This window comes from Onychomys torridus, chromosome 15, assembly GCF_903995425.1.
Source record: "Onychomys torridus chromosome 15, mOncTor1.1, whole genome shotgun sequence".
NCBI classification, from domain to species: Eukaryota; Metazoa; Chordata; class Mammalia; order Rodentia; family Cricetidae; genus Onychomys; species Onychomys torridus.
This window is the reverse complement of record NC_050457.1, coordinates 60,222,751-60,243,870: the sequence shown is the minus strand read 5'-3', so window position 1 is coordinate 60,243,870 and position 21,120 is coordinate 60,222,751. Positions and strand designations below refer to the sequence as shown.

Here is a 21,120-nt window from a genome sequence, read left to right as displayed (position 1 = left end):
AAAGGGTAAAAGAAGGGACTGGACCTGCCTGTACTGAATCTACCAGTTTGAGCTGAATCCCCAGGGGAGTCTTTGCCCTGGAGGAAATGGAAATGGGGGGGAGCTGGGGGGAAGGCAGGGATGGGGGCAGGGGGGACAAGGGAACCTATGGCTGATATGTAAAATTAAATTAAATAAAAAAAAGAATAGATAGCTAGGGATGGATGTGGGGGGGTAGAGCAGGAAGATCAAGTAGTGAGGGAATGAGGAGAGGCTGCTGGGGAAAGCCCTTCTGTATGCTGTGAATATTGGCTGTCCCCATTGGTTAATAAATAAATTGCTTTGGCCTATGGCAAGGCAGCTCAGAGGCAGGCAGGAAAGGAGAGAGACAGGAATGGAAAAGTCAGAGTCTTGAGAGACCAAGTCAACTGCCCAAGGAGCAACAAGTAATGGGACACTGGTAAAGCCACAGAACATATGGTAAAACACAGATTAAGAGAAATGGATTAATTTAAGATATAATTGCTAGGTAGTGAGAAGCCTGTCATAGTTTCTACAGTTTGTAAATAATATTAATCCTCTGAGTGATTATTTTATAAGCAGTTGCAGGACTACAGGGCTGGAATGGACTGGAGAAACCATCTGATGACAAGCAGCAGATGAGGGAGGAAATAAAAGGACAGCTAAATTAGGGGCCATTTGAGGGATAGTATTAAAATCTAATGCAATAGAAGCTTCCTTAAATACATGTATGTAAGAAGGCATTCTAAAGGGAATCTCCAAATGATGGAGGAGATAGAGTCCCATCTGGCCAACACTTGTCCCCAAATGAAGCTTTTCTTACCAGAAGTGAGTTGCATTTGAGTTTTTAAGAGTCCCATGGGACTCTCTAAATAATGCAGACAAGACTATACATGGCTCTCTACAAACTGACATTACAGAAGAATAAACTAACACAACTCATTGAACATGAAGTCAAGCCAGTGCCTACACAGTGCCTTCACCTCTATATTCTAGTTTCTTGGTACAGGAAGGTACTCTACAGACAACCAAAAGAGAAATGTAAACAACCACCCAGGCAGAAAACTTCTGATCTACAGTGTTGTTCTCCATACAAAATATGCTAGGGCAATGGTGCATAAAGCTTTTGAGAGTAACCAGCCAATGTCTGATTTGACTTAAGGCTCAGTATTGCTGGGGAGACCACAAACTAGAGACTAGATAGGCCAGAGACCTGGGGTGAAACGAAATACTATTTTTTAAACATGTTGTAATAAAATGACTCCTAATGACATTCTACTATCTTCTCCATCAATTAGCAGAGAAGCTTCCCCCTGCATCAAATGGGAACAAATATAGGGATCCACAGCCAGATATTATGCTGAGCATGAGAAACCTTGGAACACTCAGCCCTGAATGTGAAGTCTGCATCAAATCCCTTTCATCAAGATTCACAGAATCCTGTGGAAGAGAATAAAGCTAGAGGGAATAGAGGATACCAAGAAAACAAGGTCATCTAAATCTACATGATCGAGGCTCACATGATCTCAGAGAGGCTAAGGCAACACGCTCAGAGCTTACATAGGTCTGCATCAGCTTCTCTGATTATATTAGAATGGCTTAGTGTTTTATGGTTTTATTGAGTGTGCAAAGGTAGAGGGTCTCTAATTCTTATTTCCTCTCTTAGGCATTTTTCTTTATGTGTTCTTTTTTGTTAACTTATCCAACTCTGATGTGTTCGTTATTGTTTTATCTTATTTTGTCTTGTTTCCTTTTTATCCACTAAAAGCCTGTTTGTTTTCTAATGAGAGACTGAAATGAAGTTAACCTGCATGGGATAAGAAATATGGAAGAACTAGGAGGAGTAGATGGAGGGAAAACCTTTATGAAGATATGTTATATGAGAAAAAATTATTTTCATTAAAAAAAGAAAAAGATTTTTTTTCTCAATAGCATTGCTTGAGATGGGAAATTTAGTAGATTAATAAATGTTGCTGATAAAGAAATCAAAATATAATGACAACTCTAATGTGGGGTTTATATTGGTGGTATAGGTAGAGAAGTCTCAAAGCTGGAAAAAAATCAGGTGAACCTGGAAATGAAGCAGGAGTTGAAAGATGAGATGTGATTGTGTGCCGAACTCAATATGAATCGCAGACAGATGAAAGTAAGGATCACCAAGGTTTTCAATTATGGAGTTACTAGTGAACTTCAAAAGAAATGGATTTCAGTTTGTATGGCAGTTATACCTGAATGAGGTGGGAGTGTGCAGTGTGTACTTCAGAACTCTGATAGAATTCCAGCTCTGCCACTTGCTAGTTAAGTCTTATTGTCTGGGCTACCTAATAAGATCAAGCTGTATTTACTCTTGTGCAAAATAGATCTAGCCACATTTGTCTTATCAAGGTACTGTAACCATTTCACATCTGGAATAATTTAGGCATTGTATCCCACAATGAGTATCACTTCAATAAATGGAGGTAGCAGCCAAGGAAGAATAATTAGTGTCTGAGATCATTTTGGTAATAATATAAGCATGTTTTCAGCCATGATTCATGCTTTCTTTAGTGATAACCAACTGGGGAAAATACAAGATAGGAAAATTGATTTTAGAAATTGCATATATAGGGAGGGTGAGGACTCTGATAAATCTGAACTTATGGGAGGCTGAAAATGGAAAATAAAAATAAGTAGGTTAAGATGGTTTTCAAATTTAAACCCAGAGTTAGGTTGTTGATACTGATGAATGAAAAGATGCTTTGTGATACTGTTTCTAGTATACAGACTGTCAGTAATATACAGATACATTTTTTCGTGTATTATTTACTTTAAATATTATATAAGATATCAACAACAGAATCAATGATGTGTGGGTTATTATTCTTAATAAAGAAGTTTAATGATGAACTATAATATGACCCAGAGTCACCAGGGGCCATTGTTAACTTCATTTGTAAGAACAATAAAATAAACACTAGCCTGAAAGTTGGAAGATAATCATGGGAAGAGTCCCATAATGGATATTGACATTAGATTTATTCATGTCTTCACAATCAAAGGGTTTTAATCCCTTATTTATTATTTCTCAGCCTTACTCAAGTAGTTTGGGTTATCTTGCATCATATGTCTTCAATTTTCATAAGACTATACAATATGAATAAATTAAATGCCCAGGTAAATTTTAAAAAAAGAAAACTTTCAATAAATTTTCCAATTAGATTGATTGCTGAAAATCCACATCATTAGATATTATGAGAAATTCAGTGAAGAAATTCAGTGGCATTCCACAATACTAATTAGAAATATCAGCTAACACGCATTCATTTGTATGTATATTATGTATACATAAATAAACAGGAAAAATTTGTTCAGTGTGGTTGTTTGTTACAGTGGCTATAACAGCTAAATTTCTCAGAATATATTTTACATATTTTGTTTATGTTTGTGTGTCCTTCTATACTGAAAAATATTACAATAATTATTTTTATGATAAGGGAATATTTTTTGTAAATCATTCCTTTATACTCTTTTCATAATAAACATATATAAATGTATCTGTATTGATGTTTTTATGTGTACACCAAACCAGATAGTCCATGTCACAGTCAGCATTTGGGGTATGTGAGTTGAAGGTTAATGGTTCAGTGATAGGGTTGTGGGTGGAACTCAGTGGTGGGTTTTCCTGTTAGAGAGCAGGGAAGCCTCTGGTCCAAAAGCAGACCTTGTCACATGATGTTAAAATATGCCAGAGTCTTATTTCAAGTAAAGAGCAAATTGGCAGGAGGAAGGAGGCTGAAGGGAGAATGTGTAAAAGAATGAAAGAATGTCTGAAGTAATACGAACTCTTCCCACAATGTGACTTTGCATCCAACTTAGGGAGAAAAATGAGTATGTGATTGTTAAACAGCTATAATTAAAATAATAAGAAACTCAAGATAAAACTTACATAATATTAGCTGTAAAACAGAAAGAAAAAAAAAACAGAACCATAACAAATACCCCTGTAATTAAACAGAAAATCCATGTGAGCATGATGGTTACAACTAGAAGAAATAAATGAGATGAACATCACAAAATGGGATAAAACATGTGGTGGAAAGTAAAATTCAAAAGATAATACCATTTACTATTAAACAAAGAATATTCAAAAGCCAAGTATTAAAATCACAACAAAGTAAACATTAAGATTCCACCAGAGGGAACAAAGGGAAGTCTAACACAATCACAGGTTCCAAAGCTCCATACTAAAAGGGGGAGAAAATATTTAGTCATGATAATGACAAGATATGTATAGAGACTTAAAATGAAATTTCTTAACACTGAGATAAGGAAAGTGATGAACAGCCTTGTACAAAACACCGTCTTATTTGATGTAGGATGGGTCCAGGCATCCTTTTGGTTCACCTAGTGAGCTGATGATAGAATATGAGACAAAATAGCCTTTCCAAATAAATGCATTTTATTTTAATCATGTGCATATGTGTGCATTCCTTTACAGGTATCTGCATGTGTGTATGCAGGTGTATTTAAGTCCAGAAGTTAGTATCATAATTCCTGGGTAAGGAACTTAGCTGACAGTCATGTGTCATCCTGGGGAGAGTGCCGGGAACTGAACCCAGGTCATCCTGAAGAGCAGCAAGTTCTCTTAAAATTGAGCAATTTTTCCTCCCCCAAAACCACTTTTTAACATAATAAGGAAATAATGGATACAAATAAGCTGTAGAGAGCTAACCAAACTACCACTTTTATAGAGGACAAGGGGAAAGTTACTATGCAAAGGATCTTATGTAAACCAAACCTCTTCATAATCAGTCTTTTGGCTAGTAACATAACACTACATTAAACCATCTCCATTTTTAGGAATGCACTTAATAAGAGATCCACTAAAATACAATGTTTTCATATTTACATTTGTTTTTAAGTCATGATTATTGATGTTATCATTTTTATTGTTTCACTGTATTTGTGGTTCTTAGAGTGGGACCCAGGGCTTGTGTAAATTCCCTACTCTATCATGGTATTACATAACAACCTTAGATTTCCTAATGGTACTGACATTTTTGCATAATTTTTAAGGAAAGAGAATATCCCTTCCTCAATATCTGAGTTATCAATAAGATATGATGCTTTTTCTCTCTTCTTGTACATTTTCTACATTTTAATTTCACAGAATAGTTTTCATCTATATCAATAAAGAATAACTGTATGGTTCTCTGAAGTAGAACTAGTGAATTTTGATGACTGATCAGTCAAGTCCCTACAAGATTCAAAATATTTTCATGTAAATGATTTCAAATATCCATGACTCTTCAAATTATCTTAGTCTGTAGGTAAATTATTGGCTATGTTTCATAAGTCATTACTATAATTTAAGGATAAGAAAACTTCAGATTAATTGTACATGACATTAAATATAGCAAATTAGTTTTTACCAAAGAGAAGAAAACACTGGAGGCCAAGGAATTTGATCCATAGAACATTTTGAGTCTATAGAGTGAATATGGTTCAAAGCACGCAGATTGGTTTCTAGGACATCAATAACACTGCTTCACTTTTATATATTGATTGTACACAACTTTGAATAGCATTGAAGCAACACATACGTTTTATATATGTACATATGTAAATCTATAAAGGTAGACATGCAAGCCAATAACAAAATTGTGTTTTAATTGTTTATAGCTAAAACCATTCATATAAATTTTTATCATTTTATATTGCTTAATGCTTGAATGAAAGGCAAAACCTATTTGCATAAATAAAAAACATCCCAAGGTATTACAGATATTCAAATGTTAGGCTTAGAACTTTCATTAATCTAAAAGATAGAATAATCCCTCTAATTGTAAGCACCAAGGGATCTCTTTTCCACATCATATATTACTTTGATCATTAAGTCAAAGCATATTTTTATGTTACTTCTAATAGTTGTTATAAATTGAATGCTATTTATAAAGTAATTATTGTTAATAACTTCAGATTGGGATTGGATGTATCCATATACTGAAGTACCAATACAAATTCCTTAGACTGTGATAAGATTTGATGATAAGGCCTTTAATAAGGTTAACAAGGTAAAAAGAGGTCCTGTGGGTAGATGCTGCTATTCTAATAAAAATGTTGCCTTTATAAAAAGGGAAACAGAAACGAGCAGAAACAGAAATGGGAGAAGATGCTAAGAGGAAATATTCTGTCAGATCTGAAGAAATAAACTTTATTGTTTGAAGACACTTTCTTTGTGATAACTTGTTATGATCATCCTAGAAAGCTAATGAAGTAATGCAGGAAATGACAAAGATATTTGGAGCTGCAAATGTGATGAAAACCAAGAGCTACACATTGCATGTTTTCATATCTTCTTAGTCATGTGGTTTAAAACAATCTGCATCTCAGATCTTCATGTCATCATGGCTTCTGCTTAGCAACTTTATGAAAAGGCAGTTATATTTTCTGTGAAAATACTAAATGCAATAAGGTTTAATAAGAATCATGTCTTAATAGAATGTGGTCTTGCAAATTAACTTTCTTCAAGAAGACAATCTCCATACATAGAGAAATAAGAAGTAAGTTACATTAGTTTTTTTTTTCTTCTCTAGTATGGTAATGTAATTATAAGACCTATAAGACATTTCTACATTTCTCAATTGTGAAATACTGAAAATATTTATTTATTACATAAAAATTGAAACAACAGTAGAATAGTATGCTGACTGAAAAAAAATTAAAATCCCTTTGTAAAAGGGATAAAGTGAATCTGAAGATGTGGTAAACAGAGAAACAAATAGGCATATCCCTACACCACGAAACATTAAAAATATGAATTAGAGAATATGCTGAAATAATTTGTCCATTATTTAATTTCTAAGATTCCACAATGTGAACTTTCATCTTCATATCCCCACAAATGATAATGATATTCACTGATATTTTAAAATAAAATTAGATAGTAGCCATATCTTATGCACGGCTCTTAAAGTAACTTTAATTTTTCCCTACATATGTTAGGTAGAAGTTAGTTGTTACAAACACATTGTTAAGAATAGTTGGTACTTTATGGTCAGTTTGCACTTGTCCTATCTTGTGAATTTCTGAGTAATGTATAACCCATGTGGAATTGGCTGGAGCCATGTTTACTAATGTAGTCATAAATTCTACCATTTCTCAGACATTTGCATAAACTGGAAAAGTTCTATACAAAGAACAAGAATGAGTAATTTACATTAGGACTTTTGTAGATGAGATAGTGAAGAGGTGATTCTGAGCCAATAATAACTGAGTTGACAAAGTTAAAAATCAATGTCACTAGAACAACTGAATCAGCTGCCTGGTATCCATTTTGCTCCCTTTGGGATTTAGTCATTGGTTTTATTTTCGGAAGTCCCTGACTTTATTTGTTCAGTAGTACAGAATAAGTGTTCGTACTTGTTATAAATCACACTATTTGATAAGTATTCCATTTGAAGCATTCATCAAAGTATCACTGACAAAAACGCTAAGAATTTGAATGTTGAGTTTTCTCATGTTTAAATTAGTTGTATATTTTTTCCTTTCGGAAATTTCAGTAGAAACACATTTGACGCTTTTTTTTTCTGACTGAAAGCTTAAATGATTTGTTGAATTTTTAAAACCAGTTTCCATATACCAGTATAGAATTAAACAAACCAATGTTTATTTGAAGCTGGAATTTGAGCCCTGATTTGTCTCTTTATAAAGAGGGATCCTTTTTATTTCTCGTATATAATTTTAGTTTTTTGAAAAGCAAACAGCTTAATTAACATCTTTTACATGAACTAATGTTATGATTTAAGCATTGCTTTTAGAATTCATGACTTACATATTGAATTTTATAATGTCTCATTTATTCCAGTTTCTGAAAGACTAGGAAAAACAAATACTTTTCGGTTTACAATTTACAAAAGCAAAAGCTTTTCCTTCTAAAAAGATGGAGTTTGGGAAGTATTATTCTTTGTTCTTGAGAGGAATGAGAGTCAGCGGGTCACGATTGCTCCTTGACATAGAGACACTGTCTGCTTCCTTCCTCTTAATCTCGGAATCCTGCCAAGCCATCCCAGCAGAGTGTTGTGTACACCACTATAAATGATAAGAGTTTCAATAGGCACTTTAGTGGAATTAAGAAAAATCTCACACTCTTCCACCGTGATGCCACATAGCAATCTTCATTCTCGGTTGTACTGTCAGTGAACTGTATTTAACAGGCCTGAGCTCAGCTCAGTGTGTTCCTGAAATAACAGAACAAAACGAAGCAAGTACATATTACAGGATTTATCTCGTGTCAGCAGAATGACAGCAAAATGACAATATGATAAACAGAACAAATTGCTAGAAACTGGATAATGAAAGGAATTTTGTCTTGTAGAACCTGGGAGCCTTGTGTGTGTGTGTGTGTGTGTGTGTGTGTGTGTGTGTGTGTGTGTGTGTGTGTGATTTCTGTTACTTTTGCTAATTTTTTTCTTCTCTGCATGTGTATCGTCAACCTTTTCTTGTCCCCTAGGTGACATTATCAGGATTGTGATTCTCTTCTTCTCCAAACATATCTGCCAAGACTTTAAAGCGGGGCCCCCAATCTGTGAGATAATCATAGTCCTGGTCGGCTTCTGTGGTGAGAGAGTCTATGGAGCTGAGCGACTCTGCCACTGATCCATTGCCCTCATATGCATAAGTGGCCAATGAATCGTATGGTGGGGCAGCTGGATCAGCATCGTTTTCCTGTAGCCTTTGGTGAATAAAATCCCTTATGTCTGTGTTATCTTCCACGTGTGGTCTCTGACGAGGTAAACAGAGGGAGTCTGGTTTTATATCCCTGCGAGATTTGTTCTCTTCAATCACTTTGGGATTTCTAAGAGCCCCAATGTCAAAAGCCTGGGTGTCTTCCTCCCCACCTCCTTCATCATCATAATGGATGACATTGTCTCTGATGTCTTCCTTAGATGTCATCAAGGTGTCTTTCTTCCGCTGCCTTCTCAATGCTACATACAGCACAACTATAGCTAGAAGAACACAAAAATAATAACTTGTTAAGTGGAAGCACCTATATCATTTTATCTCTATACATGCTAACATGGAACAGGAGAGCTGCATTTCTTTATTCGCCTCACAATATAGTCATGGTTATAATACTATAACCAATAAGGTCATGCATATGCTTATGAATTTTCTAATGCCAACTTCACATTGAAACGCTAAATATGAAAAAATCACAGAAAAGTCATTAATACTATCAAAAGTTTTCTATTTGTAGTTTAGTATTTTGGACACAGAAAATATCAGACCAATAAAAATAGTAAAAAGAGAAAAAAGTCCATTCTAATTATATAGATATTTGAAAGAGTTGATAAAAATACATAGATGTTGAATTATAAAGGATCACGTAAATATTAGTGATGAATAAATCACCAACAATATTGTTAGTTGGAGGGGAGGTTCTGGGGGAATGTGGGGGTGGGGGCAGGAGGGGGGAGGACAGGGGAACCCATGGCTGATGTATAAAATTAAAACACATAATAAAAAAAGACAACTTGAGGTAAACCAAAAAAAGTATCTTTGTAAAAATAAAACTTTAAAAATTAATATTTCAAAAAAAATTTCAATGTAATACTCAAAATTGGTGAGAGAATCAATATTTAAAACACTATATAAGAAAGAAAGGGAATAAAAGAGAGAGATGGAGGTAGAGGAAGGAAAGAGGAAATAAAACAAAACAATAAAATTTGGAGATTATGGGGTTGGAAATTTAGCTCAGTGGTAGAGCGCTTGCCTAGCAATTGCAAGGCCCTGGGTTCAGTCCTCAGCTCTGAAAAAAAAAAAAAAGATTAAAAAAATTTGGAGATTAATACCTCTTATTGTTTCAGTTCTGAGTAGTGGAATGCTTAACAATATTGTACAGAAGATACATGATAGTCAATCTGACTTCTTGAGAATATACTTTGATGTACCTACTCACCTCAATTATTATTATATCATTTTATTTCTAATGACTGAATGCTCGCCATTAAGTGAATGGTGTTTATTATTTAAAACATCAACAGGAACAGGTAGACATAATGAAATAATTGTACAGGTTTGGGTAACAATCTCACATCTTTCCAAAATAGTCCCAATAGGATAAAAGCAAAGTGTGTTTGTTTTTCCAAAGCAGAGATTAAATGAGAGAGTAGAGAAACTCAAGGAGAAGTGATCATGTATTTATTCCCCCTCTCTCCAAATTAAAATAAAAAAAAGTTGAGCCTATTAGAAAGAATTAGATGTTGCTTCTATAAAATAATCCATGAATGATATTTAGGACTGTGCATTTTTCCTTTGGCACATAAGATACCTGATGTAATTTCACTGTTGCTGATAACCCAGGGATTGAGTGATATACTGAAAACCATAAAGAGCATTCCTAAGTGTCAAAAAGCTTTAGTGAAAAGCAAGAGTAGAAAGACAGGCTCCATAATGTATGGTGGAAGGTTATCTATAAAAAGCTCTACAGATTTCTATTGTTTATTCTCATTCCATGAAAGGACACGGAAATGGTTTACTAAAAGGTATGTGGTTGTACATTCAAAGAATATTTTCTTGATGTATTTTAAAACAGAATCTTACATAAGATAATGAATGCAAATGATTCTTTTTTATGAACAAGGAGGTTACTAGTATCAAGAATAGTACAAAGAACTATGGAAATTCAGGGAGAATTCAGGGAGATAAACACACTGTCAAATTCATTGTATGATACTGATGAGGTAACATTTTGCTTGCTTATTTCATGGAAGACACATGAGCCAAAGAAGAACACCTAGAATATTTTGAGCCATATTATGAAGATACACAAGTACTCTCAGGTTCAATTAGCTACCTGATCAGGTACACTTTAATTGAAGTCAAATAATAACTAACCATGGATAATTTCTGATGTGAGAATTATATTTGATATATACAGGTTGAGTTTTATAACATCAGTAAAAACATATGCTCGATGAATATTGTCACGTATTATGAAGATACAAAGAATGTTTTGTTCATGTAGCCAAGCAACCCACACAGAATTAATATATATACTGTTCAAACTGGTCTAGAAATCACTAGGTTTCCATGAGTGTCGGACTCACAGAGTATGCTTCATAAAGTGTTACCTACTGTTTCCTACTATTTCTATTCTAGAGGGGAAAAAAAGCTACTGTATCCCCCCTTTTTTAGAATGTTTTAAATGAATACTATGATCGCTGAAGCTCAATGCCCAGGTTTCCATCTGTTTCCTTTGGTTTTAAGGAGTGACCATAAAAATAGATACTTTCTCTCACTGAAGTAATCAGTAGATAGAAAATTGGAACCAAATTAATGCCAGAATCAAAAGGTTTTAGTAGAGATATATTTATTCTGACATAGTGACACAAACTATATGCTTATTTCAAACCTTCTCCAATCAGTGCTTCTGGATATGGCAGTCTGCTCTTCTCTGTTAGAGTGGAAACTTTTACAGATTTGTTTGGGATATGGAATGGGTTGAATGGGTTGAAGATATATTAAGACTGCAGTGTAAGCAGAATGTAAACCTATTTGGAATCATTTACCCTCTATTTTTTTCTTAGAAACTCTGTTTTCATTATTGCTTTGTTGAGATGGAAATTACAAAGTATTACACATCTGGGATATTTTTAAATTATAGTGTAAGTATATTAGGCGATGACAATTAATGCAAAGTTGAGAAATGGTCCTATTTCACTTTTATAAAATTATAAAATCTAGTTTATTGAATGGAACTCATTGTGAGTACAATTCTGAATAATTAAGGATTGTATTAGTAAACATGGATTATGTATATGTATATGTATATATATATACATATATACATATATATACACATATATATATATTACTCTAAGCATAAGATTATTATGAATAATTAGTGTGCTTTTTATGAATGACATATATTTTAGAAGGTTAAAAATAATAAACTCAGTTGGGCGGTGGTGGCACACGCCTGTAATCCCAGCACTCAGGAGGCAGAGCCAGGCAGATGTCTGTGAGTTCGAGGCCAGCCTGGTCTACAGAGCTAGTCCAGGACAGGCTCCAAAGCTACAGAGAAACCCTGTTTCAAAAAACCAAAATAATAATAATAATAATAATAATAATAATAATAATAAACTCAGTCTATGCTCATGCACATGGCTTAATGAAACTGATAGATGGCTTTAAATGACTAGTTACTGCAGAGAATTCCATGGTAGAAAAGGAGTCAAATTTTCAACATTAATATTCCTTATGACTTAAACATATTACTGATGATATTACATGGGGAGTAACAAGCAGAAAATATATTTAATAAAAAGATTATTTTAAGTAATCAGTGATTTTCAAACCAGCTCAGGAAACAAAATTTTATAGACATTAGAGAGAGGATGGAATAAAGAGATAGCTAGAGATGCAGGAAGCATGATTGATATGGAAACCAACCTAAGAGTATCCCAATGCACAGTAGTATTGCAATCAGAGCTCCAGTGCTAAGTCCTACAGGCAGAAAAATTGCTTCAACATTACAAGACAGAATGGTCCCATCAGAGTCACATCTACACACACGAATAGTCATTGTGTTCGTGCTGCTCTGGACCGGGTAACTGCTGTCTTCTATGACAACAGGAAGTAAGTATAACTCTTGCTGCCTGCGGCTGTATCCATTTCTCCGGGTTTCAATTCCAGCTGTGTTGTCTGCAAAACATGAAGTGGGTGATAACATAGTTACTGTGAGTTCCACTTCAAGTTTCAAATTGGTATCTGTTAAGCAGGATGAAGCTGTTTTTGAACTGATAAAATGTATCCTTACTTAAAATGTTTATTAGATCACTGTGAAAATGTAATCAGATGCAATTAAAATAATATTCTGCAAAAGACAAAATATTCATCTTGGTGGTATATATTAAATTTTCCATTGAAGAAGAATAGTCTTATAACAAGAATGATACACGGCAGTTGGGTTGTCTCAGGTTTGTTGTTGTTGTTGTTTTTGTTGTTGTTGTTTTTTGTTTTTCTGATATCAAAATATAATTGGGTAGTGGGAAACTTCTCTGAATGTTTTTATTTTAAATACAAAAGTCAAATATTTATAGGCACAATATCAATAACATCTTTTGAAACTTAAAAAATTGATATTAAAAGGGTATCCATTGAAGATTTTATCACATCAATTAAATTATGAAATATGGGAAGGAAAACAAAGCATGGTAAAAATATCAAAATTCATTAAAAATTCTAAGCGTTAAGGACAGGTCTGGGTCCCACTGCCTGGGTGCCTCCCAAACAGTTCAAGCTATTCAATTATCTCACTTATCCAGAGGGCCTGATCCAGCTAGGGGCTCCACAGCTTTTGGTTCATAGTTCATGTGTTGCCAATCATTTGGCTATTTGTCCCTGTGCTTTTCCAATCTTGGTCTCAACAATTCACACTCTTACAGTCCCTCCTCTTTCTCGATAATTGGACTCTTGGAGCTCTACCTGGGGCCTGGCCAAGGATTTCTGCATCCACTTCCATCAGTTATTGGATGAGAGTTCCATCACGACCTTAGTGCATGAGCTGGCCATTTGGAACCTTGGGCTTACACAGGGACACTTTGCTCAGCCTGGAAGGAGGGGACTGGACCTGCCTGTGCTCAATCCGCCAGGCTGAATTGAATCCCCAGGGGAGTCTTGGCCCTGGAGGAGATGGGAATGGAGGGGAGGGGCTGGAGGGAAGGTGGGGGCGGGGGCGGGAGGGGGGAGGACAGGGGAACCCATGGCTGATGTATAAAATTAAAACATAAATATAATAATAAAACAATAAAAAATAAAAAAATTCTAAGCATTATGAACAATAATATTATCTAGTAATTACAAATGTAGTTCATTGTATCTTTAACAAAATCAACAAGTATGATATTTATACAAAGAAAATATCTAATTACATAAAATCAAACATTTTGTTGACAAAATTATTGGACATGCATTATTTATAGACATTTCAGCAAAAACTTTTTGTTCTATTTTTTAATTGAAGCAATTCATTTTTAAAAATACTATTTTTAACACAAACATTACAATAACCTTGAGAATCATGTAAATAATTAGAAAGATATACTACTTATTAAAATGAATTTCTTTTGGAGGTATACTACTATGCTAGTCACAATCCATTTTACTAATTTTAAATGGAATTTGTAACTTTTCCTCGTCAGCGTCTCTAGACTTATTGACACAGGAAAATACCTTTAAGAGAAAATCTTTTGAGCTATGATGATGTTTTGCTGGGTAAGTTTTACATATTATGATTTCAGAGACAACATTTAATGATGAGTAAAATATCAAGGTAGCATCACCATTCATAATGTTCACAAATAGATTAAGTGAGGACAAACATTGGAGCTGCGGACAGCCGTAGGACAGTGAGGACTGACTAAAGCACCATTGAGATATTCAGAACTCAGTGACTGATTTTGTGAGTTTGAATCAGAGATCATAAATTAAGTGACACTCATTAGAAGAAGAAAAATACCCCCCCCCCCCACACACACACATGTCCAGTTTGCTCATGTAGATCTCATCCATTTCTCTGTCATTGGGCGATCCCTGTCTCTTTCCTAGGGTCCAGTTTTCTAGGTAGCCTCCCTGGAGTTGTGTAGCAGTCTAGTCATCTTTGTTTTACATCTAGTATCCTCCTATGAGTAAGTACATACCATGTTTGTCTTTCTGAGTCTGGGTTACCTCACTCAGGATGATTTTTTTCTAGATCCATCCATTTGCCTGCAAACCTCATGATGTCATTGTTTTTCTCTGCTGAGTAGTACTCCATTGTGTATATCTACCACATTTTATTTATCCATTCCTCAGTTGAAGGGCATCTAGGTTGTTTCCAGGTTTGTGAGGGGGGTAATGAAGGGCAGGGATTGAGGGAAAGAGAGCTTAGGGGAGCAGGATATCCCAGCTGGATCAAGAACAGAGAGGGAGAACAAGGAAAAAGAGACCATGATAAATGAAGACCCCATGGAAATAGGAAGAAGTAAAGTGCTAGAGAGGTCCGCAGAAATCCACAAAGATACCCCCACAAAAGACTACTGGCAATGATCAAGAGAAAGCCTGAACTGATCTACTCTTGTGATTGGATGGCTAAATACCCTAACTGTGGTGCTAGAACTCTCATCCAATGACTGATGGAAGCAGATGCAGAGATCCATGGTCATGCATCAGGTGGAGCTCCAGGAGTCCAATTTGGCGAGAAAGATCAAGGATTGTATGAGTGAGAATTGTTGAGACCGTGACTGGTAAAAGCACACGGACAAATAGCCAAACTAGTGGAAACACATGAACTATGAACCAATAGCTAAGGAGCCCCCAACTGCATCAGCCCTCTGGATAAGTGAGACAGTTGATTAACATGAACGGTTTGGAGGCCCCCAGGTGGTGGGACTGGGACCTGTCCTTAGTGCATGAGCTGGCTGTTTGGAACCTGGGGTTTATGCAGGGACACTTTGCTCATCCTGGGCGAAGGGAGAAGGGGACTAGATATGCCTGGATGACTGAATCTACCAGTCCAAGCTGGATCCCCAGGGGAGTCCTTGCCCTGGAGGATATGGGAATGGATGGTGGGCTGGGGGGAGGTCAGGGAGGGGGCTGGATGAGGGAGGACAGGGAATCAGTGGTCAATATGTAAAATTAAATTAAATTATAAAATAAAATAAAAAAAGAAAAGGTTATCTTATATCTAAAGCTTGAAATATCAAGAAGAATAAGAGGAAGAAGAAGAAGGAGGGGGAGGAGAAGGAGGAGGAGGAGGAGGAGGAGGAGGAGGAAGAAGAAGAAGAAGAAGAAGAAGAAGAAGAAGAAGAAGAAGAAGAAGAAGAAGAAGAAGAATAGAAAACCTAGCTCTTTTTTTGGAGAAATGGAAAATGTCAAACTTTACAGCTCAACTGATATGAAAAAAGAACCAAGAAAGATCTTTGTTCCTAACGTATCATTTATTGATAACTGAGTATGCAAATTTATTGTTCTTTGCCTTATGGGAAAGAAAAGGCACATGAACCATCACTTTGACCCTCAAAATGTTTACAAGAAACTGAAAATATTTAACAAATATAATTTATAATAAATAAAAGAGAACATCAAGATATGTGGAGATTTCGAATTGTGTTTTCCATTCTAGAATGTTGTTTTTTGATTTACTGAATCTTTAGCTTTACACCACCAAATTTCATAATATCCAACTTTTAGTACATATTTGACAGATTATGGTTACTTAGAGGAGATAAATGTCCAAAGTTAAAAAAAAAAATGTGCACATGCATTGGTTGAAATGGTCATTGCTGCTGTGTAGTGATTTAACTGTCAACTTAGTTGTTCATGATTAAGGTCTTGAAGCTTGTCTTCTCTTTACTGAAGTCAAGAAACTATAGCAAAGCCTGTACCAATTTTTCCTCCTCACAGCTAGTTTTGTCTTCATACCCATTATCAGAGTCTAAGATATGTAGAAGCTATGGAAAATCTTTCCATACTGCAGCCATTGTGATCTTTCTCAATTACAAATTTGATTATGTTATTTTGTCACTACAATTTTTCACAGGTTTCTAGGGTCTTTGTAATTAAATCCTTTTCAAGTAGCTTGTTAATAGGCTGAAAATATAGATATGTTTTAGTTGTTTTATTTTATTTTTTATTGCTGTCACAAGACAGTAAGATCCAAGACAATGTATAGAAGATAGACTTAATGTAGAATTTCATGGAGTAAGATTAATGACCATTAATTACAGAGAGCCTGGCAGCAAATAGTCAAGGATGGCTGAAAGCTTACACCTTGATCCAACAGCAGAACCTAGAGAAAGTCAAGAGGAAGTGACATGGGCATTTGATACCTTAATATGGGTCCCAGAGACATACCTCCTCCAGCAAGGCCATGTCTCCTCATCATTCCCAAATAGTTCCAGCAACTGGTGATCAAGTATTCAAGCATGTGAGTCTATGGGGGCATTCTCATTCAAAGGACCACAGGCTCCATTCCCTTAGACATCAGTATTTTCTACATGTTGTTGTCTAATTGTTGACTACTTATACTTTGTAAAGTGTTATCTTCATGATAAAAGAAGGTGTATGCTATTTTTAACATTATACATTTTGTATGATTTTTATTTGCCGCTATTCATCACATCACACCTTTGTATAGAGCCAAATACTTCCAAGTTCAGTGAGAAATATGGATATTCACACTTCCTTCTCTCTGTTCACCACAAAAAAATGAGGTTTTCTCCAGACATCCTTCCATTTCATCAGTTGTCACTATCATCAATATATCATGTGCTTTCACTTGTTTGAAAAACAAAGTCCATTAGAACTTCAGTTTTCCCATCTAAACTGAATATGATGACATCAGATATGGGATACTTAGATATTATATACGTACATAGAGTAAATTAATGTACAAAGTCGCAGAAGTAAAGTTTGAAAACCTTAGTACAATTGATTCTGGCATAGAAATGACTTAGCCTACATTTTAAAATGCATGATCGTAGGGAGGTATGCCCAAACAAGTACTCTGCTTTTACTTGTAGCAAATCTAATGCATTTCAAAGCCACTCTACCATTTCTGAGATTATTTTACCCAGTGGACATCAATGGGAATGTTCTGATCACAATTAAGGAAGGCGAGACTGAGATTTATACTAGACAATGTATAATATATCATCTGTAGTTGTATCTTTTCAACTTTTAAAAAGAGATGATTAAGGAACAGCCTCACCATGAAATGAGGATTATCCATAATCTAATCCAACAAAGGTTTCTGTGGTGACTAGAATATTAGTAGATATAGTAATATTAGACATAGAAATGTTGATAGCAGACTATGGTTTTAGAAATAAAGTGAAAGATATGTTCTCAGAAGTTGTAGCTAAAATTATCTTAACAGAAACATTTGAGGTATTTTATTAAAGGTTTTGCACATGATCGCAATACAGATGCTCTGAGTTTTACATTACTTAGGATAATTTTCTCAGTTGTGGCCTCTGGGGAATAATGCAGTGGGAATAAAATTCTGTTAATTCTAATTGAACTGCCTGATGCATCACCTCAGAACTGTTTGTTGCTCAAATAAAAGAAATAAATATAGAATTAATTTGCATGTATAAGTAATGTGCATATTGTTATACTGCTTTACTCAAAATAAGGAAGCACTCAATATCCCAGAAAAAAAGTTTTATTGGCCCAATTTATAATGAGAGTAAGCTGTATTATCTGATAATAAAAATGGAGTAATTAATTTGTTGCTAGTTGAAAAGTTTTTATTTCTTATGTATAGATTTCTATGCTTTGTAAAACTTCTTTTGGGAAAGCAGTTGAATTCTCCCGTTGTGCCCTTTGACAAAGCTACATGCGAGGTAAATCTGGAAGTGGTTATACTCACTTCTGAAGTCATGAACTGTAAAATTTGGTTTGATGGCAGCCTCTGGTGATAATCTAAAGGAGAATTGTTGCCCAGCAGGTGAAAGATCTCGGTCTGCAGCACTTACTATCTGAATTATCTGAAACAACATTGAGATGAAACTTGAAGTCAGTCATCCATGTCACTGTGAACTCTACACAACAGCCTAATAACTTTATTTAATAAAGAATGCAAAGAGATAGAAATGACACCTTTTGAATCAATATCAGTGGCCTAATTACTTATACATACCTTTTGTAAGCAGTTCTCTAACCATTTGCAGGTAATAATGGCAGCTAAAATCAGAAGACACGGGCTAGTTCTAAATCAATATCTGTGTAATCAAAAAGCAAACCAGCATTGAAAATTCTCCCTAAGAAACAAAATAAAATTAAAAAGGACTTGCTTGCATGTTAAACTAACTGATATACATGCCTTTTAGACTAAATGTGAAATGCTTCTAGAAACAAGACATCTAGAAACAACATTATCTAAGTGTCCTTGCAAGAGCAAAATTGAAGGGAAAATACAATGTGAGAGTTGATTTATTAAAAACTAAAAATGATGAGACAGATACAATAATACATTCCTGCTTGGATTGTTATGCTACCTCTACCTCTCATTGCTTAGGATTAAATATTATGCATTTCTATGTTACTTTGACAAGGAAACATTCATATCTCTGTTTCAAAGTGCCTTCCAAGTTGCTTCCAGAAGTTGTATATCATTGTTAAAAATCTAAATACTTCAGCATTGTGCCCTTAAAATTTAAACTAAAGTTAACTTCTGAGGTATATACTGTAAAAATTGCAATTACCTTCATGGATTCACAAATTAGAAGGCATATCAAATAGGATATCTAAAAGCTCTATGGGACAGAAAGTATTAGGAAGTATGTGAGGGAAAGGACCAACAATGTGGAGAGGGCCATGAATTTAAATTCCATAATGTTCTGCAGTAAAAGCTTAGATGTACCACACAAGACCCTCATCTTGGGGTATAAAGTACACATATATAATAAGAAGACTTTTAGAAATGTGATTCATCTACTACTTTTTGTTATAATTCTTGGTTATAATCTAATCCCATGACTGGGATCTGCCTTACTACATAGATACAGTTGCATAGATATATGAAAGATAAATTATACCTATGTAAATAATACTTTGCAGGTATATCAAAGACAGACAGATAGATAGATAGATGATAGATAGATAGATAGATAGATAGATAGATAGATAGATAGACTGACAGATAGACAGACTAGTATAGAAGAGATGTTAAGTGTCAATAGTCATGGCATGATAAAAAGTGAAATAAATTTGTTTAGTAAGAATTTCAGTCCTCTTACTCAGTATGAATTCCTACACTGAATATAGTTATTTGTCCCATGATTTATTATTGGTTTCATTTCTGTAATATACCATTTAGAAGAGCTAGATCATGGAAAGTAACAGTTTTGTAAGGTCACCATATCAACTATGATGGCTATACTTGGTTGTCAACTTTACTACATCTGAAATTAACTAAAACTCAAATGACTAGGTACACCAGTGAGGGCTTTTTCTTGACTGAATTAGTTGAGGTGGGAAATACTATCCTAAATCTGGATCTCTTGAGGAGGGAAGAGCTATGTATTGGGTAGCCATCCCAGTCTTGGCCTGGAAGTTCCAACCCCCATTGAGGCTTCAGTAATGGTCACACCCATAAGGCAGGGCTGAGGAGGAAGTGGAAGACCCAGGATTGAGAGGAGAGGTCTCTCTTGGTTCTGGGACCCTGGATGCTGTAGGCAGACCGAGCAGAGTTCTTAAGAGAACACCACTGGACTGCGCCATCCCTTCGCCAGACCCTACAACCTATCCCTTCATTTGCAAGTTACAACACAAAATAAACCTCCCTTTTAACTACGTGGAATGGCCTTAATAATTTCACCAATAGAGCTACTTTAAATCTGGACCACACCTTCTGCTGGAAGCGTATATAAGATGTAGAAGAAGGAAGCACTTCATCTTTGCCTGCTTGCCCTGGATCTCACTGGCAAGGTCATTCCTTCACTGTCATTGGAGCCCATTTGCTCAAGATTCCTATATGAATTGAAGTCCATTTGAGACACTCACCTTTGTAGACTGAACAACCATTATATACTTGAACTTTGCATTGGTAGACAGCCATTGTTGCACTGTTTGGGTCACAGCCTCTAAGTCATTCTACTAAACTCCATATACATATACATGTATTCTGTTTTCTTCCTCTAGAGATCCCTTATTAATATATATAATCTCAAAAATATGAAATTTACTCTATTGAGACTTAGAGCAATGTCCTACCATCATTCCATTTTACCCTTAAAGTTCTTACATATTCTATAAAAATAAATGTCATATAACAACATATATATGTGTATATTAAATAAATTCATATTATACATATATATATATATATGTTAATTTTTGTGTTGTATTTTGCTTCCAATCAATACTAACTAGTATCATTTAAACAAACCTATTTAAGATCTATGGGTGCAGTTTAATTCTAAGAGTGCTTGGCTAGCATGCACAAAGGCCCAGATTTGATTTTCAGCACCTCACCAATTGGGCATAGATATTCATGACTACAAACAATACTATGGAGGTGGCAGCAAGAACATCAGAATCTCAAAGACATTCTCAGCCCCATAATAAGTTCAAGGTATTCCATGAACATAT

General features: G+C 35.0%; 1 protein-coding gene across 2 annotated transcripts in view; it reads right to left on the bottom strand.

The window, feature by feature from the left end:
* Positions 1–8,409: 8,409 nt before the first annotated feature.
* The window catches only part of Cdh12 (cadherin 12), a 684,197-nt gene continuing 671,486 nt past the window's right edge, over positions 8,410–21,120 (bottom strand). For both annotated transcript variants that reach the window (XM_036206975.1, XM_036206976.1), the window contains 3 exons: positions 18,398–18,515; positions 12,436–12,687; positions 8,410–8,987 (listed from right to left, as the gene is read on the bottom strand). In XM_036206975.1, coding sequence (XP_036062868.1) covers positions 8,488–8,987; positions 12,436–12,687; positions 18,398–18,515 — 870 coding nt within the window. In that variant the 3' untranslated portion in view covers positions 8,410–8,487. The remainder of the gene's footprint in view (positions 8,988–12,435; positions 12,688–18,397; positions 18,516–21,120) is intronic.